Source organism: Salvelinus fontinalis, chromosome 7, assembly GCF_029448725.1.
Source record: "Salvelinus fontinalis isolate EN_2023a chromosome 7, ASM2944872v1, whole genome shotgun sequence".
In the NCBI taxonomy this organism is placed as follows: Eukaryota; Metazoa; Chordata; class Actinopteri; order Salmoniformes; family Salmonidae; genus Salvelinus; species Salvelinus fontinalis.
Genome location: NC_074671.1, coordinates 28,344,595 through 28,370,558, shown reverse-complemented (window position 1 = coordinate 28,370,558; position 25,964 = coordinate 28,344,595). Strand labels below are relative to the sequence as shown.

The 25,964-nt window shown below is 41.4% G+C and overlaps 1 protein-coding gene across 1 annotated transcript; it reads left to right on the top strand.

The window, feature by feature from the left end:
• The first annotated feature begins 1,305 nt into the window (after positions 1 to 1,305).
• cdh19 (cadherin 19, type 2) lies at positions 1,306 to 23,253 on the top strand. The gene is made up of 12 exons (XM_055928981.1): positions 1,306 to 1,614; positions 7,343 to 7,737; positions 7,838 to 8,132; positions 9,341 to 9,460; positions 10,988 to 11,155; positions 15,392 to 15,579; positions 16,226 to 16,479; positions 18,131 to 18,267; positions 18,655 to 18,776; positions 19,049 to 19,166; positions 20,032 to 20,283; positions 21,813 to 23,253. The coding sequence occupies exons 2-12, from the start codon at positions 7,501 to 7,503 to the stop codon at positions 22,337 to 22,339; spliced, it is 2,418 nt and encodes an 805-aa protein (XP_055784956.1). The 5' UTR covers positions 1,306 to 1,614; positions 7,343 to 7,500; the 3' UTR covers positions 22,340 to 23,253.
• Positions 23,254 to 25,964: the final 2,711 nt, after the last annotated feature.

The window sequence follows — 25,964 nt, the reverse complement described above, 5'->3', positions numbered from 1 at the left end:
CGCTCTAAATGTTTTTATTTGGAATTTGGGAGAAATGTAGTCAGTCGTTTTTAGAATAAAACAAACATGTTCATTTTACCCAAACACATACCTATAAATAGTAAAACCAGAGAAACTGATCATTTTGCAGTGGTCTCTTAATTCTTTCCAGAGCTGTATTTCTTTGTTAACCGCTCAACACAGAACAGCCGCATGTGTGCACTCCCTCAAATCGTTTGAAGACAATATCCTTTCTATTTTATTCTGCTTTGTTCAATTGTATTCTTCATACTATAAAATAACTGTGGCTTGTAGCCTATGTGTGTAAGCCAGGAGATGCTAAATGTGTTTATATTAATTAACGCTCAATTACCTTGAGACAAACAGTTATTTGCTTGACAATCACCAGCTGGTGTAATTTTGTGACCGCCACAGCCCTAGTGGTGACATGAGTTTGTAGCTCACATGGTTAGAGTTTTACAAACTATTTTGTGATGGTTTTCTTCTCCAGATCCTCTCATGTAGAAAAATGCCACTTTCAAGAGCCCCATGTTATGGAATAGGCACAAACTTTGTATCTGGGGAAAGAGGGGAATGAGCTACAGTCACTACAATAAACGGTAAGTCATAAACACATGGGGAGCTATTTAATATTCAAAAGGATGTCACCACGTGATGTATCAACTCTTGTATTTTTTTTTACCTTTAAGATTAGTTAGCATGTCAAATTAGTGTACATGCCAAGAAAGAAAGTTCTGCCTCAGAGCAAATCTACAGATATCATTTGCATGCATAGTTTCCATCAAACTGATTTCCAACCTGCTCCTCAGTGCCAGTGTTAATGTATTGGTCAGGGAGCAAAAAATGTATTGTGTAAAACATATTTTATCATAGTGTTATTTACGTTTGCCCTAAGGGGCAAAGTAGCTTTCAGTTATTGGAGTGAACGCCATTATCATTAGGGATAATCATTCGTCTACAACAGTTAGAGTAGTGTGAACTCTCCACAGTGGTCGCACAGTGTCCACAGACGATTCACGTCCAAACACACATGAATTCAAAACTCGTGTCAATATCAAGACAAGGCCTACGTCGAGGGCTTTCTCCGTCTTTCTCCTCGGGCTTAAATGTCAAAAACAGACTGAACCCTCTTATCACTCGCAGAAATAGTCTCCTTGGATTCATTGCCATCCAAGATTCTAATAAGTGCTGGATTGTTCGCAAACAGAGAGGGAGATTGAGAGAGAGGGAGAGCAAGCGAGATCCGGGTAGAAAGATAGAAATCCTGTTGTATCTCCAGGCTGGGGCTATTTGCATGGCAATGAAGGCCGTGAGTGTTCAGCACTGTTCAGATGTGCACCCAGACAATAGTGCCAGTGTTTGTTCTTTCAAGGGAAGTTTGAGAAAGAGAGAAAAAGGGAAGAAAAGAAGAAAGGGGGAGGTCGTCAGTGGAAGGGATTACGCATTGTGAGAACCATGTCCATTTGCTGCTACTGTTATTGGGTCTGAAAAGCAGTATCTGCAGTACCAGGGCCCTTAGTTAACCAGACTGTGTGTTTTCTTCCACACCATGAGGATCTCTGTTGGTAGCAGCTGTTGAAGAGTGGCTTAAAGAGAGAACAATCACGCATGAAGGTGGGTGTAGCTAATGTTTCTTTCAGAATGTGAAATTAATAAAGAGTATAGACATAGATCTACTAGAGATGATTCAATTCGGTATGGTTTATTTTTTTGAAGAAATGCTTTCATCATTGTTCATGTACCGTTATTAAAAAACTCAAAGTATATCATATGCTCTATAAAGCCTTAAACATTATAAATCTTGAAATAGCAGCATGAATACATTTTTATCAAAATGAATCAATTGAATGGGCTTTCTGTAATGCGATGGTCATTCCAAGGATCATTTAACTATTTGATTTTGTATTGTGAGACCCCTTGAAGGTATCAAAAAAAAATATTACAAAAATATGTGATGAAACATTGAATTTGGAATCAATGCTATTAGCCAATAGAAACACATTGAATAAGATATTCACTACAACAGATAGTCCCCCCAAAAAATCTAAAGCAAGTTTGTTCTGAAGTGTCTGTCCTATATCTGAGAGATGTAAGAAAGATCAGATAACTATTATTATACATGTTTTTACATTTATTTATCCCCTTATAATAGGCGCTAAACTATCTCCATATATACTTCCATATATTATTTTAACTGGTACCTGGGACCTTCAGATGAGTCTTGTGAGGTGTGTGGGCGTCCTAGGGCAAAACGGAGAACACCATCGTGTTTGTGAGAGTATCAGCGTTCAACAACGTTTTTGTGAGAAGACCAAATTTTGTTCTCATGGTCTGACAAACACCACTCTAGCTCTGCCACCTTTCACCGCAGATGTGGAAGGGCGATATTGGCAGATGCTGTGGATTGAGACGCAGCCCATGCAAAAAAAATATCTCTAGTTTAAACAAACAAAGTTTGATGGGGATTTTTATATTATGTGAATTCGATTTCCACAGGGGCATGACCATTGAAGAGCGAGGGTTAAACACCCAGATGGCATATCTATAGAATGACCTCACTGTTGCTCAATGCATCTCAAACTGTTAGTCCCTTTTGTCTCTACTGGTTAACACATATCATTACAGTTGCCTGTATAAGACAGATGATCAATTAGTATAATGTATGTTAATGAAGAATTGTAATGTAAACTCTGGTGATATTGTGGTCTTAATTAAGAACTCCTCTGAACATGTTGAACTCTATAGTGTACATTGTCATTCTTCATTAAGATGCGTTATTCTAATCGCTTATGAAACTAACAAGACAAAACAATTTACTCATAGAAATATCAAAGTGTGAATGTACAAAGGATGTCTTAAAAAGGATAACAATTAACTTTTTTTTCACTCTAAAAGTACCACGTTAGTGGTACATTGTAGCCACTAATGTCTAACATAACAACACGCAAATACAGTAAGACTTCTACTAAGTAGTACATGGTAGCGTGACATTCTGCCATTGTTTTTGTTCAGCTTGGGGTATTCATGTTCCTGATTTAGGAGAGGTAGATGACATTGCTTTCTGAAGCAGAACAGTAAACAACATGTCCCAACATGGGCTCCCCAATGACCAATTAAAATCCATTTTAGTTTTGGTGAAGTGATCCAACGATGGTTTGGTTCTTCACAGGGAGATCAACCATTCTATCTGTCTGCTGGAAATGAAAGGGGGATCATTCAGCAGTGTTTTGTCGTAAAGTGACATTTCAGGCTGGCTATCTATAGGCATACAACTTTTTTGAAATTGACTAGTTACACTATTGTTGTACTGTTACTTTGTTCCACTGATTGCATGCCAGGGATGAAAGTACAGCATGCTCTGCACACAGACAAAACATTTACTCTGCGATGGACATACCCTTACTGGAGTGTCATATTGTTATTACATGTCTTATACACTGAAGTTACTCTGTTATAACGTCTTTGTCTACATAGACTACCTTGTGTTACACTCACAGGCCTTATGGCACATTGCACACATGTTTAATGCAGCCAGTTCTGAGAAATGACAGGTAGGTAGTTTAACAGTATGTGAGGCGTGATGTGGAGAATGTAAATATCTCAATGAGATCACATATAGGAAAATAATGTGACTGTCTCACTGCATCTAGTGTTTAACATTGCGAGACCCTAGCTCGTTCTCACTCTGTCATGTCATGGAGCAGTGGAGATGTGTACATGCTCCTGCTTACTACAGAAAAAAAAGGTCTGCCAGCCGCAAGGTGCTACACGCAGTGATCCTATACATCAAAAATAAATTCAAATGGTGCAGCGAATGGAAAATAGACCACTTTCTGGGGTTGCTCAGATCAACACCCCAGCGTAATTTGCATTTATTACATTTTTGACAGATTCTAGAATAAGTAATCCACCACCATCCACGCCATGTTTCATTGTGCCATCCACGCCATGTTTCATTGTGCCATCCACGCCATGTTTCATTGTGCCATCCACGCCATGTTTCATTGTGCCATCCACGCCATGTTTCATTGTGCCATCCACGCCATGTTTCATTGTGCCATCCACGCCATGTTTCATTGTGCCATCCACGCCATGTTTCATTGTGCCATCCACGCCATGTTTCATTGTGCCATCCACGCTATGTTTCATTGTGCCATCCACGCCATGTCATTGTGCCATCCACGCTATGTTTCATTGTGCCATCCACGCTATGTTTCATTGTGCTACTTGATGCCATTGAGCCAGATGCCATTTCAGTTGAATTACCATGGAAAAAAGCTATTGCAAAAAAGAATTGCTAATGGACATGCATAGAAATATTAGCATACAATATGGATTGGGAGGAAACCTGGCGGATTCACATTAGTCTGTTGTCATGGCATTAGGTATTTCTAAACAAACTACACAGCACTTATGAGTTAGGACAGACTTGAGTTAAGACCTGCCTATAACACCATATTTTTATGAGCCTTTGTATAAAAGCATGGGTGCTGTTTTTCTGTCTAGTCTATGCATCTTGTTAGCCAACTATCTCTAGATCTGTTGGGCAGTGTGTCAGCCAGTCACGGTGGTGTGTGACTTATCTGGCACTGATATTTATTGGCGTACCTAGTTGGGAGATGTTTAACACTGGGAGTTGCCTCAGTAGCGTCGGAGGCTGTTTTCTAGTTTTGGCCATCAGCGTTCAGTTAGCCTGCTTGGCAGCCCTATGAAGGCCCATCATTACTTTACGATTCACTGGCCACTAATTGGAATTTCCCTTCACGAGGCTCGTGCTGATATGAATATGCCCAGTTAAGACGCACTTACACACAAACATATACACTTTCACTCACATTGTGCGACCAAATTGAATTTCAAAAAGAAATTGGGCATTGGTAATAGATTTTTACATTCACATTGTAATGTATGGAGCTTGACAGTAAATACTTTCACAAGATTAAATATGACCATTAGGCAGTCAGACTACTTCCATGGCTACTACAGTGACCACTACTTGCAGACAGTATTATTGTATTATTTAATATTATTGCACACAGCATTATCTCTGGTGACGTTGAAGGTCTATATTTCTGAATGTACAGAAACATACAAAATGTTAAACTACTAGAAGTATTTCACTGATGGTGATGGTATTTTGATGAAACTACTATTTCATATCTTGAATTCAAGGTCCAATGCAGCCTTTAAAAAAAAATCTCAATATCAAATCATTTCTGGGTAACAATTAAGTATCTTACTGGAAACAAAAAATAGCTTCTTAGCACAGAGCAATTTCTCAAGCTAGAATTTTGCTAGGACTGTTTGGGAGTGGTCTGAGTGGGCAGGGGGAAACAGAACACTAGCTGTTATTGGCAGAGGTTTAGAGCAATTTTTCTTCTTCTTTATTGGTCTATTAATTATTCAGGCAGGTCACCCGTCATAAAAGTCAGTATTCGACGTCTATCCATGTCTGAGGACATGGAAACGCGAAAACCAGCCACCAGGGGCAACAGGCTTTGGTTTTGCTATTGTGTTGTGGATGGGGATGGCAGATGCTTGTACGCATCTGGTTCCAAAGGTTGCATGTTTGAATCCAATGATACAAAGTTGTTTTAGATATTTTAGTTTTAAGCCAATACCAAACCTTAACCCTTACCTTAACCATTTGGAGTTAATACCTAACCTTAATCATTTTTAGTTAATGCCTAAACTTAAACCTTGGAACGATACAGAGTAACCAAACACTTCAGACATTTGGAACAACTTCGAAATTTGATGTTTGAGAAAAATGGATGAACGTCTAATTTTGAGACGAGATTATGAGAGCTTTTTGTAATGAAATTACTGCCTGTTAATTTCTCCAGGCAGGCAAAAAACTCCATCCCAACTAAACAGGCTGAAATGTCATGCAGGATTTTCAAACAGCTCTACACTAAAAGGGCCTTATTATAATTTTCACAATTTCACAGTATTATTCCAACCCTCACAATGCGGATATAAATATATATATATATAACACATGAAAATCACATGTTTGACTGCACTGAGCCTTTAAGCCATTCTCACCACAAAATAATTTGGAGAGTTTCTCTGAACAGGAGACACAAAAGGAATCGTGGGGCACTGTTTGCATCAGGAGTGAACAGTCAGACAGCAACTATTTGACTCAGTTACACACCTGATCTCTATGAGACAAGATTTATATTGGGAATAGCATGAAGACAATCTGAGGGAAACGGTAGATTAGCAAGACACTAAAATAGAAACAAGCCATTATAATGACAGAGACACCAGCTGTTGGTGGAGTATCACTATTGGTTACCATACCAATGCAAATGGTTTCATATTGGTTTCTCTGTCAATGGCAGAAGCGACCAGCAGATATATTGCATGGTTGTCATGATGGCACTGTCAAAAAGTTTATTAAAAAAAAAACGTTTGATTTATCAGCTCAAACAGAAAACCACTAAAATGCTCTAGAATTGTCAGTTCAGTTTTTGTGTACAAAACGTTTTACATTTTATTAATATAAGATAAGTAAAATATGGTCTACAGTTCATATCTCTTTGTTTCCATTGTTAATATTGACCAGGCCTGTTGCTGGGTTTCCACATTCCCTAAACTCCCCCTTCCGGAACTACTATTAGACATGTAGTCATCCTGCAATGTCCTAGACTTGACCGAAGCTCCACATTTCAGAGGACATTTTATGCTCTTTCCAGGCACATGTGTTTCTATTGTCCATGTCTGACCAATTATTGATTAGTCAGCTGCAGAGAGCTGTATCATGCTGAAGGAATGATGTTTGGGTCCTACTGCTCGCCCATGGAATACAATACATGGCCTTGTTTCCTCATAAAACAGAGGAGGCTTTTTATCCTCACAAGAGTTCAAGTCAAATTCCCAGCATTAGACCATCCTTCCAAGAAGCAGAAACACAAAAACTTTTCTTGGATATCTCTGTTGAAATTGCGCTTGTCAGTAATAGCTGTTTAAAATGTATTTTCATGCCTCTAAATACAGTGTTTGACAAGGGGTTGATAGAGGCCACGGCTGGTATTTAGATTTGTGTCAAAGCCTGGTAAAAATACTCTTTCATCTTGTCAGCTAGATAAACAACAATCAAATATGAAAGATGACTTGCTTCTCTTCTTATTAAAAATTGATCTCGGTTGTGTATTGTTCAGATGAGGATTCCATCTCTCAATGTGGTCAAATTGCTTTGACCAGAATTAATTCACCCATCATCTCCATTTTTGATAAATCGTTACAAAATCTTATGAATATGTTGGAATATTCATCTTATGAAACAAGTTCAACAAGTCATCCATTCCAACCACCCTTGTCCCTTCCACAACAGAATGACTGTCTACAGCAACAGGCCAACAGCAGGGTGGCCAGCCACCTCTCTGAGGTCCTTACCATATCACTGTGTCTCTCTGACGCTCAGAGGAACCTTTTTAATGAACCAGTGACATCTGTACCTCTGTGCGCTAACCACGGGGAGAGGCTCAGGAAATGGATCAGAGGACAAACACAATGCGGTGTCCTTGTCTGCTGGACTTAGTTATTATCCTGTCCTTGACATCATGCTGCATGTTGAGTGAGGCGAGAGCTCCACACAGTCTGGAGCCCAACCACCAGCTTGGCCAGGGGTCTCCCACCACAGCTCTACACCAGAGACTCAGACGGGGCTGGATCTGGAAACAGATTTTTGTCCCAGAGGAGGACCCCACTCCAAGCGTGATTGGCCAGGTACCAGTTCTCCCCTGAATGAAAATGTCCTACATTATAGCAGTCAATGGCTTTTGACTAAATTCTCAGTAGATTTGTTTTCTTTTCTCCTTTCCCTCAGCTAAAATCAGACTACGACAGAGGGGATTTCTCTATCAAGTATACACTGTCGGGGGAAGGTGCAGGGGAGATGTTTGAGATTAATGAATATTCAGGAGAGATCCGTACATTGCAGAAGCTGGACCGCGAAGAGAAGGCCTTCTACCTCCTGCAGGCTCATGCCCTTGCTCGGAAGTCCAACGAACCCGTGGAGCCCCAGTCAGAGTTCATCATCAAGGTCCAAGACATCAACGACAACATCCCCCAGTTCCAGAACGAGCCCTATGTCTCCAGCATCCCTGAGATGTGTCCGTTGGGTAAGTTTGACACATCAATATGCGAAAACTACAGGTCCATATTAAGACAGCCTCTGTCCCAGCAGAAGTTTGAAATAACTCCTGCTGTGACTGTCCTAGTATGGACAGTGACACAGTCAATTACATTTAAATTACGCATATGGTTGATGAAAAAACTTAGTTGAGGGATCTTGTGAATTTGACTGAGCACATGAAGTTACAATTAAGTCCCTCAAGTCACATGGTAGAGTGATTTTACGCAGGTTTGAAATGTGACCTGCACCTGTACCTTGAGGAGCATTTGAAATGAAAACATGTACATTTCCCGTATGGATGTATTTTGCTTAGCACCTGGAGTTGTGATTTGTGAGTCCCTCACGTGGTCCAGGGGATTTCATACAGGTTTGAAATGTACCTTGAAGAGCATTTGAAATAAATGAATTGTTTCATCTCATTTGAAATGATCAAATAATATAAAGGCTATATGTCTGTCCTTAGTCGCCCTTTCAGGAAGTTGAAAGTATTGGTTTGTGTATCATCCCTCTGAATCCCTCACATTATTTATTTTTATGTAAATAATGTTATCATTACTAGTGCCATTTCATAGCGCAAGCATAACCATTTCAATTTATATGTAATCTGCCTTTTCAGAGTAATATCTTTCTTGTAATAAATCATAATGCATTGGACTTGGACAGAGAGAGAGAAAGAGAAGAAGGGAGAGAGAATGAGAGGGAAAAAAAGAAAAGGTGGAGACACAAACAGAGGTGGTCATAGAGAATGAGAGATACAGAAAGTAATACCCCGGCTAAGAGAGAGAGAGCGATAGAGAAAGAGAGAGTGGTCGCTAGAAGAAACAGAAATAGACATGCAGACTGAAAGAGAGGGACAGAGAAAGATAGTGACAGAGTGGTGTAGGGAGAGAAACGAGGAGAGAGAACGATAGGGAGCGAGAGACAAAGGGAAAGAGAGATGTCACGGTGGAGGGTGGAGAGGTTGTCACGCACACCTGCCCAGCCTCAGTGCCTAGTGAAAGGCCACAGTGAGCGTTGGGCACCCAGCCTTATCCCATCCCTCCTCTGCCCACCGCCTCCCTCCGCACCCCTGAGCCAGACAGACCCTGTGGGAACGTGGCATAATCACTTTATTTCCCCGTTGGCTGCTGGAGGGTGGCTGGAAGGCTGTAGCCTGAGCCAAGCCTGCCTGTGTGATCCTCTCCCCCTCCACAGGGACTATCGTGGCCCAGGTGACAGCTACAGATGCTGACGATCCCCTGTTCGGAAACAATGCCAAGCTCATCTACTCCATCCTACAGGGGGAGCCCTACTTCTCTGTGGAGCCCAAGACAGGTATAGTTGAGAGATAGGCAAAAAGTATGTGGACACCCCTTCAAATTAGTGCATTGGGCTATTTAAGCCACACCCATTGCTGACAAGTGAATAATATTGAGCACACCGCCATGCAATCTCCATAGACAAACATCGGCAGTAGAATGGCCTGTACTGAAGAGCTCAGTGACGTTTAACGTGGCACATTCATAGGATGCCACCTTACCAACAAATCAGTTTGTCAAATGAATGCCCTGCTGGAGATTCCCTGGTCAAATGTAAGTGCTGTTATTGTGAAGTGGAAACGTCTAGGAGCAACAACAGCTCAGCCACAAAGTGGTAGTCCACACAAGCTCACAGAACATGACCAACCTTGTACTAAAGTGCGTAGCGCGTAAAAATTGCGTAGCACGTCTGTCCTCGGTTGCAACACTCATTACCAAGTTCCAAACTCCCTCTGGAAGCAATGTCAGCACAATATCTGTTTGTCAGGAGCTTAAAAAAATGAGTTCCCATGGCCGATCAGTTGCACACAAGCCTTAATCACCATGCGCAATGCCAAGCGTCGGCTGGAGGGGTGTAAAGCTTGCCGCCATTGGACTCTGGAGTAGTGGAAATGCGTTCTCTGGAGTGATGAATCACGCTTCACCATCGGGCAGTCCGACGATGAATCTGGGTTTGACAGATGCCAGGAGAATGCTACCTGCCCGAATGCAGAGTACCAACTGTAAAGTTTGGTGAAGGAGGAATAATGGTCTGGGGCTGTTTCTCATGGTTCGGGCTAGGCCCCTTAGTTCCAGTGAAGGGAAATCTTAATGCTACAGCATACAATGACATTCTAGATGATTCTGTGCTTCCAACTTTGTGGCAACAGTTTGGGGTAGGCCTTTTACTGTTTAAGCATGACAATGCCCCTGTGCACAAAGCGAGGTCCCTACAGAAATGTTTGTCGAGATTGGTGTGGAAGAACTTGACTGGTCTGCACAGAGCCCGGACCTCAACTCCATCGAACACCTTTGGGATGAATTGGATCGCCGACTGCGAGCCAGGCCTAATCGCCCAACATCAGTGCCTGACCTCTTTAATGATCTTTTGGCTGAATGGAAGCAAGTCCCCGCAGCAATTTTCCAACATCTAGTGGAAAGCCTTCCCAGAAGAGTGGAGGCTGTTATAGCAGCAGAGGGGTGGGGGCGGCAACTCCATATTAATGCCCATGATTTCAAAATGAGATGTTGCATGTGTCCACATACATTTGGCCACGTATTTTTTAAATGATTTATTTAACCTTTCTTTAGCTAGAATACTAATGTAGTGTATACTGTAGATACATTCACATGGGTTCATGAATACAAAATATGTCATGTTCAAGATCTTTAAAGAGCAAGTACTTGATTTAATTGATTATCATGCTATTAAACATAAGAAAGATTTGTGTGAATTCACCCCTCTCTCTCTGGGTGGTATCTCTCTCTTCACTCCCCCACCCCCCTCTCTCTGTCTTCACCTTCCTACCTCTCTCTCTCTCTCCTCTCCCTCCCCCACCCTCAGGCATCATCATGACCTCGATGGCCAACATGGACAGGGAGGCTAGGGACCAGTATCTGGTGGTGGTGCAGGTGAAGGATATGCTGGGACTGAGCGGTGGTTACTCTGCCTCCACCACGGTCACCATCAGCCTGACGGACGTCAATGACAACGGACCCACCTTCCAGCACAGTGAGTCACATCAGTCACTTCCACAGAGTCAATGTGCCACTTCCAATCCTCTCGCACATGCTGATTCACATCACAAAAGAGGAAAGGAGTATGAGTATTTTCAACCTCTTTAGTTTGCATGACACAGTTGTATTCTGCTCTTACTCCTTGTTGTAGACTGCAGTTTAAACACACAAGCAGATGTATATTCTGAGAGAACGTGTGTGCCCGCGAGTGCGTGTGTGTGTGTGTGTGTGGCGCGGCTGCGTGTGTGTGTGTCTGTTTGTGAGCCCGCTGGATGAATTTAATCATTCACACATGAAAGGACATTTGTCATGACCTTTGGAAACAAACCTGGCTTCCTCTGAGATAAACCTCTCTAAATGAATGCCAAGGGAAGAAATCAATTTCTCTCAAATGGGAAAACAGGGACAGCACTTTTAACAAAGTACGACGTTCTTTTTTTCTAAATCTTCTTATGCTATTTGAGATAGAGTATGTTTCAAATAGTTTCTTACAAGTTTATAACTTATGAACTCAGCAAAAAAAGAACTGTCACTGTCAACTGTGTTTATTTTCAGCAAACTTAACCTCTCTGGGGTAGGGGCAGTATTTTGACATCCGGATAAAAAGCATGCCCAAAGTAAACTGCCTGTTACTTAGGCCCAGAAGCTAGGATATGCATGTAATTGGTATATTTGTATAGAAAACACTCTAAAGTTTCTAAAACTGTTAAATTAATGTCTGTGAGTATAACAGAACTGATGATATGATATATGTATATATATATATCAGGCAAAACCCAGAGGACAAACCACCCTCCCCAAAAAATAATTCCACTTACCACTTTTTTCAATGGTTATTACTTTAATTATAAGGCCAAGTCCTCCCAGATTCCAGTTCCCAGAGTTTCCACTAGATGTCAACAGTCTTTAGAAAGAGTTATAGGCTGGTTTATGGAAAAATGACCCAGAAATTGTAGTTTTTCTAGGTGGCTCCCATTGTGGCTGTCATGATTCCAATCGCGTGGAAGAAAGTGCGTTCTTTGGTATTTTTAAAGACAATAACGATTCTCCGTCTTAAATTTGATCGTTTATTTGCGTATTAGGATACCTAAGGTTTGATTACAAATGTTGTTTGACTTGTTTGGAAAAGTTTATTAGTAACGTTCGGGATTCATTTTGTATGCATTTTGATGGAGGGAAAATGGGTGGATTAACTTGACTGAAGCACGCCAGCTAAACTGAGTTTGTATGGATATAAAGGACATTATTAAAACAAAAGGACCATTTGTGATGTAACAGGGACCTTTTGGAGTGCCAACAGAAGAAGATCATGAAAGGTAAGGCATTTTTTACATCGCTATTTCTGACTTTTGTGTCGCACCTGCCTGGTTGAAATATGATTTTCATGTGTTTGTATGCGGGGCGCTGTCCTCAGATAATCGCATGGTTTCCTTTCGCCGTAAAACCTTTTTGAAATCTGACAAGTCGGCTGGATTAACAAGAGGTTAAGCTTTATTTTGATGTATAACACATATATTTTCAAGAATGTTAAATATTTGAATTGAGTATCTGCAATTTCACTGGATGTTGGCCGCTAGCGTCCCCCCTACCCTAGATTAACATGTGTAAATATTTGTATGAACATAACAAGACTCATAAACTGAACAAGTTCCACAGACATGTGACTAACAGAAATGGAATAATGTGTCCCTGAACAAAGGGTGGGTCAAAATCAAAGTAATAGTCAGTGTCTGGTTTGGCTGCATTAAGTACTGCGGTGCATCTCATCCTAACGGACTGCACCAGATTTGCCAGTTCTTGCTGTGAGATGTTACTCCACTCTTCCACCAAGGCACCTGCAAGTTCCTGGACATTTCTTGGGGGAAGGGCCCTAGCCCTCAATCTCTGATCCAACAGGTCCCAGACATGCTCAATGGGATTGAGATCCAGGCTCTTCGCTGGCCATGGCAGAACACTGACATTCCTGTCTTGCAGGAAATCCCACACAGAACGAGCAGTATGGCTGGTGGCATTGTCAAGCCGGAGGGTCATGTCAGGATGAGCCTGCAGAAATGGTCCCACATGAGGGAGGAGGATGTCTTCCCTGTAACGTACAGCATTGAGATTGCCTGCAATGACAACAAGTTCAGTCCGATGATGCTGTGACACACCGCCCCAGACCATAACGGACCCTCCACCTCCAAATCGATCCCGCTTCAGAGTACAGGCCTCGCTTTAACGCTTATTCCTTCGACGATAAACGCGAATCCGATCATCACCCCTGGTGAGACAAAACCGGTGAGGACCTGCCTTACAACAGGCCTACAATCCTTCAGTCCAGACTCTCTCAGCCTATTGTAGACAGCCTGAGCACCTATAAAGGGATTGTGCGTTCCTGGTGTAACTCGGGCAGTTGTTGCCATCCTGGTGTTGGTGTTTTTCAGAGTCAGTAGAAAGGCCTCTTTAGTGTCCTACATTTTCATAACTGTGACCTTAATTGCCTACCGTCAGTAAGCTGTTAGTGTCTTAACTCTGGGGCAATAGCCAGGGAAAATACAGCGCGCCATATTCAAATAAAATTATATAAAAATCTAACTTTCCTTAAATCACACATGTAAGATACCAATTTAAAGCTACACTCGTTGTGAATCCAGCCAACATGTCAGATTTCAAAAAGGCTTTTCGGCAAAAGCATAAGATGCTATTATCTGATGATAGCACAACAGTAAACAAAGGGAGAAGCATATTTCAACACTGCAAGCACGACACAAAACGCAGAAATAAAATATAAATCATGCCTCACCTTTGACGAAATTCTTTTGTTGGCACTCCAATTTGTCCCATAAACATCACAAATGGTCCTTTTGTTCGATTAATTCCATCGATATATATCCAAAATGTCAATTTATTTGAACCGTTTCATCCAGAAAAACACAGCTTCCAACTTCCGTCACTTCACTAAAAAAAATATCAAAGTTACAAGTAAACTTTACCAAAATATTTCAAACTACTTTTGTAATACAACGTTAGGTATTTTTAAACGTTAATAATCGATCAATTTGAAGACGGGAGGATCTATGTTCAATACAAAAAGAAAACAAACTGACGCAACTTTTTTCGTAACGTGCCTCTCTCAAATAATTTACTTCATGTGACCCTCATTTACGATAGCCCTACTTCTTCACTACACAAAGGAATAACCTCAACCGATTTCCAAGGACTGGTGACATCCAGTGGAAGCGGTAGGAACTGCAAGCAAGTCCATTAGAAATCTGGTGTCTCTAAGAAATCTTATTGAAAAGACAGTGACATCAAAAAAATACAAATTCTGAATGGTTTGTCCTCAGGGTTTTGCCTGCTACATAAGTTCTGTTATTCTCACAGACATGATTCAAAGTGTTTTCTATCCAAATCTACTAATAATATGCATATCTTATATTCTGGGGATGAGTAGCAGGCAGTTGAATTTTGGCATGCTATTTATCCAAAAGTGAAAATGCTGCCCCCTGCCCACAAGAAGTTAACGACCGTTCCATAAGTGCATGTTCATTAATTGCTTATGGTTCATCGAACAAGCATGGGAAACAGTGTTTAAACCCTTTACAATGAAGATCTGTGAAGTTATTTGGATTTTTACGAATTATCTTTGAAAGCCGGGGTCCTGAAAAAGGGATGTTTCTTTTTTTGATGAGTTTATATCTCACACACTGACCAATACAATGATGTGTAAGGTGGTTTGGAACCTTTGAAAGTTATTATCAGAGAGTAGTCATTTGTTGTTTTTGTTTTGGGTAGTCTGTTCAGCGTCCACAACTTGTGGCAGTCACCCAAATAGATTCCCTTAAAGACACAATCACATTTTCTCATCATCTTATTAGAGTTGGGCCAGGATTATATAGACCCATCACCTGTTATGACTTATCTATGCCTCACCACAATCGGTTCCTACGGACCGCTAATGATTTCTGTTTATAATTTTCCACGCTACTACAGACACCCTTCACTGGCTATTCACAACTTAATTGCCACACTTCTTCAGCCTCACAGGAAACTCCTAGAAACATGGTATACAATAAGTAAAAGGACAGTCCTTATTAGTTTCTTGCAGGCATGTGAAAATGTGAAAAGTTATACATTTTCACAAATGTTCATTTTCCAACACACTGTATCTGTCTGTAGCAGCAGAATCAATTGAACAGATGTATCCATTCATCGATTTCCTTGGACTCTCCTTGGGCTCTTGTTTCCCCAGACCTGTACACCTTTGCTGTTCTGGAGTCTGCTGTGGTGGGCACAACGGTGGGCAGGATCATGGCAGACGATGGTGACGTGGGCATCAACGCCAGGATGAACTACAGCCTAAAGGACCTGGAGGAGAGCGCCACCTTCAAGATCCAAACGGATCCAGTCACACAGGAAGGAGTGGTCCTCCTGGCCAAGGTGAAGACAGTTAATACACTGTACTTTACTGTACTTTAGCCACCAATGCAAAGTGTTACATCCTTGTGATGCTGGCCTAACATGGACACCGTACTTACATCTTTTGACTTCTTTATGCTATTTGTTTTTCATATTGTCTATGGTTATAGAAACTTATTTTTAGGTTAGTTATGTCTTTGAATGGCCTTTTCCTCTATTGTGCAATTCATTTAAAGTAGACTTTGTGTTCTTCTCGATACACTGTTTATTCCATTCAAGACACAGGGGAATTGAATGGGGCTGAAATCGGCTTGTTATTAAAATCATTGGCTCATCATTGACTGTCAATCTAAATACTGCTTCAGTTAAGTGCAAGACTACAGCTGGTGGCTCAATGACTTTGAATGAAGCATTTTCCTCGTCCAATCTGATAGAATTGGGGGAAAGGGGACTTGAAAGAAGAGAGCAGGGTGCTGGTTTTCAGGGTTTGTGAAATGGTTATGTCTTCATAATATTTTGGCCAATTAATCTAAAGTGGCATACTGTATCACACTGCTAGAAAATCGATCAACAAAAGAGGTATTTTTAGTTGTTCCATACCAAAAAGTGCCTTCCAGTAAGAGCTTAGCTACAAAGAGCTGTTATTGATTTTTTTTTACTTTTTTAGCCTCTGGACTATGAAAGCAAGCGACGGTTCGTAATGGCTGCGGAGGCTGTCAACGATCACATAGACACCCGCTTTCTGAGCTACAACGAGTTTCGGGACAGGACGACCCTAAAGATCGTCGTCGAGGATGTGGATGAGCCCCCTATCTTCATGGCGCCCGATTATGAGTGGAAGGTTCCGGAAAATATGGTGGCCGGGACCGTGGTTGGCACCGTTAGCGCCAGAGACACTGATGCAATCAACAACCCAATCAGGTAAAGTGACCCTCCATGACTGTCAAATAGGACAACCTGGACAGATGTCCCGCCTCCTAACCCCAGCCATAGGTTGCACTTAGCACTGCTAAGTTAGCAGTCTAAGCTGTTCACATGTAGACGGATGCCTCCTTGGAGTAAAACAATTAATATATTTCTAGTAGTGTCACTAGCTAGGATTTAATCCAATTTGCGACAGATTTTCATGCAGATACAAAAAAAACATCATAAAAAAGTACCACATTTGCATTTTCCACTCTATCAATGGCTGTGTCAGACAAACTATTGCAATTAATAGCAGACAACTGTTCACTGATAAACTTGACAGGTTAGGTTACATGATTTGATCACAGGAGGTTGGTGGCACCTTAATTGGGGAGGACGGGGTCGTGGTTATGGCTGGAGCGGAATTAGTGGAATGGTATCAAATACATGGTTTCAATGTGTTTGATGCCATTCCATTTGCTCCGTTCCAGACATTATTATGAGCAGTCCTCCCCTCAGCAGCATCCACTGGATGAGATGGATAACAGCAAGATCTTTCTTATTTGTTAATTGGTAGCTAAGCACCATCATCATACAAATTAAGACCCTCAATGTTTATAGCAAAGGAACATCAACACCCTGTGAAATTCATTAGAACTTATTTCATCTGTAGCCTAATAAACAGTACATACTTTTCTAAGTCGTAGTCTGAGGACCACACAACATAGCATCGCATGAATGCAAATGAACCTTGACATGATGGTTATTATATCAACAATTGCGCAAGAAATCGTTTCCTCCACAATCGTTTCCTCCACAATTTGTCGCATAATTCACTTTACCCGACACCAAAAGATCACACCATGACAAACTAACAAATTGTCGACATTTCTGAAATTATACCGACACTTCCTGTTTCCATTACACCTGTGATAAGAAAAAAATTATACGGTATGACTGTGGATGGAAATATGCTTACTGACTGCATTTTATTTGTTTTTACCCTTGATTTCAGTGGATAGCCCGTACATGGTCATATTTACCTCATATTACTTTAGCAGGAAATGAGGCCTGTTGAATAAATCATGGCTATTCTTCATACCTCACAGGCTTTTCTATCTATTGCTGTGGTATTATCACAAAGTGACTCGCAGAGGACGCTAGAAATGTAATAAAGCGCCGTATGAGGTGGCATATGGAATTCAGATTTAGAGTCATTTGCAAGTGGGGCACGTTGCTGCGGAGACAGGGCTGTTGCCTGTAGCCCAGCAATGTTAAAGAGTGGCAGGTGCTGCATATCACTCACAGTATGCTGTGGCTTCTATTGGAGGCCTTCACAGGAAGGCAAGTTGGAGAAAAAAACACTATCTATCTGATTTTACTTAGATGTTTTGGAATGGTATTTTATTCAGATACACAGCATTCTGGGAAACATTCACCTGACAATGTCATTCTCGACAATTCTTCATACTGTTTTGTTCTATTGCTGTTCTGTCATACCGGGCTTTGTACGAGCCCGTTGAATATGTGTCGGTGAAATACAGAAAAATGAACAGTTTCCTCAAAGGATCTCTCGGTGGAATCGCTGTGCTTTGTCTGCTCAGCTATGAGAAACCAACACTTTGCATTGCTCGCTAACTGTGTGTCCTGGTGATTTCTCTTCCAGATATTCCATTGACAAAAGCAGCGACATCACAAAAGCTTTCAAAATAGACCCAAACAATGGGACTGTAACTGTTGTGAAACCTTTGGACCGCGAGGAAGCAGCCTGGCACAATCTAACCATAAATGCCAAGGAAACAAGTAAGGAGAATTTCTCTCATTCATACAAAATACATTAAGGTATTGATAATACAGAGAAAAGCACATCAATCCACTATGATGGCAAAGATGCACTATGACTGGCAATAGCTTACTGGTATACTGAACCATCTTCAACTAGCCTCAAAGGAAGTACAATATTCAATTCTCCTGAAACGCTCTAGACTGTTTTTATAGCTTTCATTTTGTCCAATATCCCTTCTGCTTTGGGATTGAGTGATGATTTGAGCCACCGTTGTAATTCAAGGAGATGTGACTATTACAGTAACATTTATCACGTTAAACTGCTTTTGTGACAGAGCTTTTCCAAAGCATTTATGATACATGTGTCCAACGGACTCCAACAAATGTCTATCTTGACAACTGCAGAGCAGAACCATCTATCCTCATCTGTGGTGGTGTTCATCAAAGTGCTGGACATAAACGACAATGCGCCAATGCTTGCCAGAGAGTACCAGCCATATATCTGTGAGGGCACACAGTCAGGAGAGGTAGGATGGACCCCTCACTATTTTAACTGAGAATAATGCAACATTTGCCTTCTGTACAGGTTATAGGCTGTATCCCGGAGAGGACAATGCTGAATCACAATCACAGGCTATCTCAGTTAGTTTGTCAGTTACCTTGTATTGACTGTCTTAGATAAATGTTGGGATATTCCCTAGGTAGGACTATCAATGCTATTTTGTATTTTCCGATGCTCATTGAGAATCACTGTCAGTCAGAACCATGGTCTGACAGCTATGTCTGTTTGTCTTGTAAGCTCATCCAGCTGATCAACGCTGTGGATCTGGACGACCCTGTGGAGGGACACCACTTCTACTTCTCCATGGTCCCTGAGAAGCACATCAACCCTAATTTCACCATCAGGGACAACCAAGGTCAAGTACAGATAGATCCTCTAACTGTTATTCAAACTATTTATGAACACAATCCGACATCACTTAAGCATCTGTGTTGCTATGCACTGAAAGAAAAGATAGACAAGCGTATATATTTACGGTTTCCATATTAGGACATCATCACATGTCTTAAGCAACTTTCATAGACCTGTGATGCTGTCCTAAAATGGACACCATACATATCTATCGGACCCTTTTTCCCCCAATTTTAGCCTAAAATGACATACCCAAATCTAACTGCCTGTAGCTCATTACCAGGAGCAATGATATGCATATTCTTGGTACCATTTGAAATGAAACACTTTGAAGTTTGTGTAAATGTTAAATTAATGTCGGAGAATATAACACATTAGATCTGGTAAAAGATAATACAAAGAAAAAAATATGCGTTTTTTAATTTGTTTTGGTACCATTATCTTTGAAATACAAGAGAAAGGCCATAATGTATTATTCCAGCCCAGGTGTAATTTAGATTTTGGCCAATAGATGGCAGCGGTGTATGTGCAAAGTTTTAGACTCATCCAATGAATCATTGCATTTCTGTTCAAACTGTTGTATCAAGACTGTCCAAATGTGCCTAATTGGTTTATTAACACATTTTCAAGCTCATAACTGTGCACTCTCCTCAAACAATAGCATGGTATTATTTCACTGCAATAGCTACTGTAAATTGGACAGTGCAGTTAGTTAACAAGAATTTAAGCTTTCTGCCAATATCAGATATGTCTATGTCCTGGGAAATGATCTTGTTACTTACAACCTCATGCTAATCACCGATCCTGTAGAGGTTTTAAGCTTTAAAATCAGGTTCGCTCCTCAAATAAAACCTTCCCATCCATCACAGACAACAGTGCTAGCATCCTGGCACGGCGGAGCTCATTCACCCGTAGGGACCGTACCCAGTACCTGCTTCCCATGGTGGTGGCGGACAGTGGCTCCCCAGCCCTCTCCAGCACCAGTACCCTGACCATCAGCGTGTGCAGCTGTCAGCCCGCCGGACACTGCCCCACAGGCGGGGTGGAGGCCCTGGCCATCTCTATTGGGGTCAGCCTACAGACCCTGCTTGGCTTCCTGGTCTGCCTGGCAACACTCACAGGTCAGTGACACTGTACTCTTGGAATGGGCATATCTGGTATTTTCTATTTTATGCGTTATTGCATTAAAATGCTTTGGATCCGATATGATGGGTTCTTTCTGAATGTGTTTACATGGAAACATATCCTGATTCAAATAAACTGTTTCAGATCTACAAGTTACAAGTGACTCTTTTTCAACAGACTGGTTGTGTTAGTGTGAGCTAGTGCAGTTCCACTTCAAATCAACTGGGCAAGTATGTAGTGTGTGGCTATATAGTTGGATATCTCTGAAACCTATCCCACTCTCATTAATAACAGTCATAATTTACTCAAACTCACTAGTGTGCCCTTAACACAAATGTCAAACTTCTAAATGCTTAGCAAAGCAAAAATAATGGTGTCCCTTTTCAGCTAGTAATGTGCTTATTTGTGGCAATGCATCAATACCAATGCTTCATGGGACATTGATGGGTTTGCAATAGTGTAGAGCTTTATAATGACCTCTGTTGCTTTGGGTAATCCTTATGCCCATCACATTAAATATTAATAGCTATGCCTACTGGGCTAACATCCCCTCACATGAGTGCAATACCCCATGAAAACAATACAAAAAGCACTCCAATACTAGCCTCAATAAGCACTCCGCTACTAGCGCTCCAGTACTTGCTTGCGAGACATCCGGATGTTTGTACGAGGTTACTCCACTACCGATATCGCTAGTTCCCTTAGGCTTAAAAGCACACTAAAGAATTGATTTATTTTGGATACTGTATGAGGCGAAATATGAATGATGACTTCAGATCAAATATTATTTTACAGTATTAGCTGAAATGATGGTACAGATGTAGGATCTTAATATGAACCCGTTTGCTACAGCAGGAAATAATCCTGCAGCAACAGGAAATGTGAATTATTATGTAGATTATAATAAAAGGTAGACTCAGCGAAATTGTGTTGCCACGAGCAGCACCACAGTTCTTGAGATGAGCGAGATGCAAGACTTCACTGACAGTATCTGCGCGTGTGCACGGGCTCACTTTAAGCTGTTTAAAGCATGGTAGCCAGGCCACTGAAACAGCAGAGAAGTTGAGCCTCGCACTTCAATGCTCATAGTTGTTGCGGAAATTGACCCACTATGCTGTTAACTTTCTGCGTCTACGCCATATTTCTACCTTTAATGGACATTGTTGTAGGGGTTGATACATTTTTCATTAGGGAAATCAAGTCTGACATTTTCAAGGCGGAAACTGCCAACTTTAGAAGCCTTTTGAAAACTAAAATACACTACAACTTTGCATTTCCTGGAAAATCTCACGAACAAAATAATTAAGATCCTACATCTGTATCTAATTTTCCCAATTGTTTCCTCTCAATGTTTCCCTTAAAGATTTTCACATTAACCCCAAATAATAGAACAAATCAAAGCCCGCCCTATTACTTGTCATTAAAGAGTGTACATACTTAATCCAGACCTGAAATGCTCTTCTCTCAGTTTGCCAGCATGTGTGTTTAAAACACACAATCATCTCCTGTTGGTTTGTGTCTCCAGTGCTGTGCATTGTAATGCTGATGCTGAGGAGACACAGGAGGAAACAGCTGGAGGGGCTGGGGAGAGCGGAGAAGGAGCTGGAGCTGCCTAAGGGGGTCTCAGAGAAGGTGCTGCACTACGGAGAAATAGGAGGCGGAGGGGGTGACCTGGGGGGATTCTGTCAGCCCGCTGTCCCCCTTCGTCCTCACCCCCGCAGGAGGGACAGGAGGCTCCGCAGAGAGGAGGTGGCAGCCAGTATCAGAATGTCGATGTCTCTCCGCCACTCCCTCCTCATCGGCCCCGAGGACGATGTCTTTAAACAGTTCATTATGGACAGGCTGGATGAAGCAGATCAGGACCCCTACGTGCCGCCATTTGACTGCCTGAAGACCTACGCCTTCGAGGGCACAGGGTCGCCCACGGGATCCATTAGCTCCCTAGAGTCATGGGACTTTGTGGACGCTGATCAATGTCCCCGGGACCCCGGATCACGCCTTGTCAGACTGACTCTCTGGCATGGGGGAGTGGAGGAGGACACAACCTTCTGAATGGCTAACAGTTGTTTAACATTTTTTTTATTTAATTCATTTAATGTAATAACATATATAATAGTACAGCACATCCCTGAACTCAATGTTGACATCCAGATGGAAGAGACAAATAAGTTCATGTTTTCTTCCCCTGTATGGTTGAAAACAGTGGAGCTAGCTGTAATAATTATTATCAGTGTTATGACAGTTATACTTTTTTTGTTGAACAGGCAGTTTCTTGATATTTTTTTAAACAGTATTTAAAGCAACATAACTTTCTATACGTGACCTCGTTCTGCATTAGTTCTAAAGATGGGTAACACATTCTAGTATTTGAACCTTCATGACGGTGTCATAAGCGCATCGTAAGTTTCTTGACACATGCCAGAACTTTCTTGGCAGATGAATTAGATAGGACCTGTAGCTACACAGCAAATTCTCCAGTGTGAGAATAAACAAATGAACACTGAGAGTGTTACATCAACACTGAAAGTGTTCAGTCTGTGGAACAGTGTTAAAATAACACACTGCTTAGTGTAAATCCTTATTCCAATATTTCCCAGGGTGCCTTGTCTTTCGAGTAAATTGTATATATACCACCCATGACTGTATTTGTTAGTGACATAGACATGGTTGTTGTATTCATCCTTTTTTGATCCTATGGGCATCACCAAGTGACATCCTATGCAAATATGTTATTATAACAAATAATCTTTAACACAATAGCATACATATATCATAAGGCCTTATTTTGAAAGTTTCACCCTAATACAAGTGCCTGAAACTCCTACACATCGCTTTGAACCAAAACCACGCCCATCATTGTAATATTGTTTGTTTCAATATCTGTTTGTGGATGTACATTGAATGATTGATTAATTAATGAATCTTATGCTCCGCAAATATAAAACCACAAACATTTTCTAAACTAATCCTATGTGTTACTTGGGCTTCTTGTACCCTTAGGGAGTCTCATGGCTTAGTTTTTCCCAACCAGTCATTCTTAATACATGTTGAGGGTGACAAGAAAATGTGATAGTTGGATATCCCCACACTGGCTGGATTTCAATAGGAATTGCACACACTTTGCTAGCCAACATAATGTGACTTGCATGCCTAATGTGGCCTGTAAACCATGAGTTCCAGGCCATTGCATTACCCACTCATAAAAGGTTGTCACTGTAGTTCAAGAGTGTCAAACTCATTCCATGGAGGGCCTAGTGTCTGCAGGTTTTTCTTTTTTCCTCTCAAAAAAGCCCTACACAACCAAGTGTGGGGAGTTCCTTACTACTTAGTGACCTTAATTCATCAAGTACAAGGAAGGAGCGAAAACCCACAGACACCGAGTTTGACATGTGCTATACTTGTACCCTGTAAGGCAGGACTCGGTATTGGTACCCCCTGTATATAGCCTCGTTATTGTTCGTTTATTGTGTTCCTTTTTTTTAAACTTTTTTTAACTTTAGTTTATTTAGTAAAAATTTTATCAACTCGATTTTTCTATTTTTTTTATTTTTTATTATGATAAAATAAATGTACCCCTTTTTCTTCCCATTTCGTGGTATCCAATTGGTAGATACAGTCTTGTCCCGTACGGACACAGGAGAGGCAAACGTCAAGAGCCGTGCGTCCTCCAAAACACGACCCAACCAAGCCACACTGCTTTTTGACATAATGCCCACTTATCCTGGAAGCCAGCCACAACAATGTGTCGAAGGAAACACCATACACCTGGCGACTGTGTCAGCGTGAATGCGCCCGGCCCGCCACAGAAGTCTCTAGAGCGCGATAAGACAAGGACATCCTTGCCGGCCAAACCCTTCCCTAACCCGGACGACGCTGGGCCAATTGTGCGCCGCCCCATGTGTCTCCCGGTTGCGGCCCGGCTGCAACAGAGCCTGGACTCAAACCAGGATCTCTAGTAGCACAGCTAGCACTGCGATGCAGTGCCTTAGACCACTGCACCACTCGGGAGGCCGCAGTGTTGGTTAAGGGGCTTGTAAGTAAGCATTTCACGGTTAGACCTACACCTGTTATATTCGGCGCATGTGACAAATAACGTTTGATTTGATTTTCCCAAACTCAGTCCTCGGGACCCCAAGGGGTGCATGTTTTTGTTTTTGCCTTAGCACTACACAGCTGATTCAAATAATCAACTAACCATCAAGTGATCATTTGAATCGGCTGTGTAGGTCCCGAGGACAGAGTTTGGTAAACGCTGCTGTAAGTCATCCTTTGTACCTTTAGTTATAAGTGTATAATTGTACTCCAGTTCCAGTGGCAGTCTGTGCAGTTTAAGATGAGGACCATTATATTTTTTATGAGCATGGCCTTATTTCTATTACAGCATGTTGGATGACTGTCATTCATATTCCTTTCACCCAGCTCAATGTAACATTGATAGTTTTAGGCAAGGGTTTCCCAAACTCGGTCCTGAGGCCCCCGGCCCTAGTACTACACAGCTGATTAAAATAACCAGCTCATCATCAAGCTTCGATTATTTTAATCATCTGTGTAGTGCTAGGGCATAAACCAAAATGTGCACCCAGGGGAGGCACCAGGACTGAGTTTGGGAAACCCTGGTTTAGGCCACTACATGATACTTGACATTTCCTTATACCCATGAGGTTGCTACAACCTAGCCTATGAAATAAAGTTTACAAGGTAGATGCACAGGTCGAGAGATATTTGAGTAATCAAGGTGACAGACACTTGATGCGTTCAATGCTGCGTTGCACACTCTTGCCTGCATCTAGCTGATCTAGGGTGTAATCGTTAGTCATCAGTTGCAAACAAGAGTGTCTATTGGACAAATTCTGATATGTTTATCCCCGTTTATTTTCATTTGCTTCCATTTAAGAAACATTTTTCAACAGAATAAGCAGAATGAATACACCCCTGATCACACTCGAGCGTAGTTCCCTTTCATAGCAGCCACATACAAACAGCATGATCCCTTTGATCGTTGTATAATTCCACGTCGTATCTACGCGCTCTCCTATTCTCACCTTTTCCCTTAGCTTGTGGACTTCAATGCACAACACATCAGCAGTCTGTGACCAGGCGAAAAAAACTATCCTAGCCAAACCTTCATATCATAAATGCTAACCTCTATACACAGCCTACGTCGTTGTCACAATATTAACATCAACATACTGTAGCAACTAGAACTAACGTGTTAGTAAACCCGCTACAATCATGCAGTACAGTGTACAGTCAGCAGCAAGCAGTTTCACAGTTACACCGGTAGGCCCCTGTGGCAATAAATAAATCAAACCAAAAGCTTACCTTGACTTGGAAAAGTTCCAGTGTTGGATAGTCAGCTAGCTAACATAGAACACCTCTCTGTTTGAACCGGGTGTTTGAGTAGTCTAAACTTGCTAGCTGCTAGCTAAGTAAGTGAAAGTGAAAAAATAACCAAAAAAGTATATCTAGCTCTCTCCTTCACTCTCTTTCTTTTCCTTCATTAAAAAAAATATTTGTCAAAACTGTTCAACTATTGTCTTTCTCTTGGAGTCAACTACTCACCACATTACTCACTGCAGTGCTAGCTAGATGTAGTTTATGCTTTCAGTACTAGATTCATTATTTGATCCTTCGATTTGGTGGACAACACGTCAGTTCATGCCGAAAGAGCTATGAT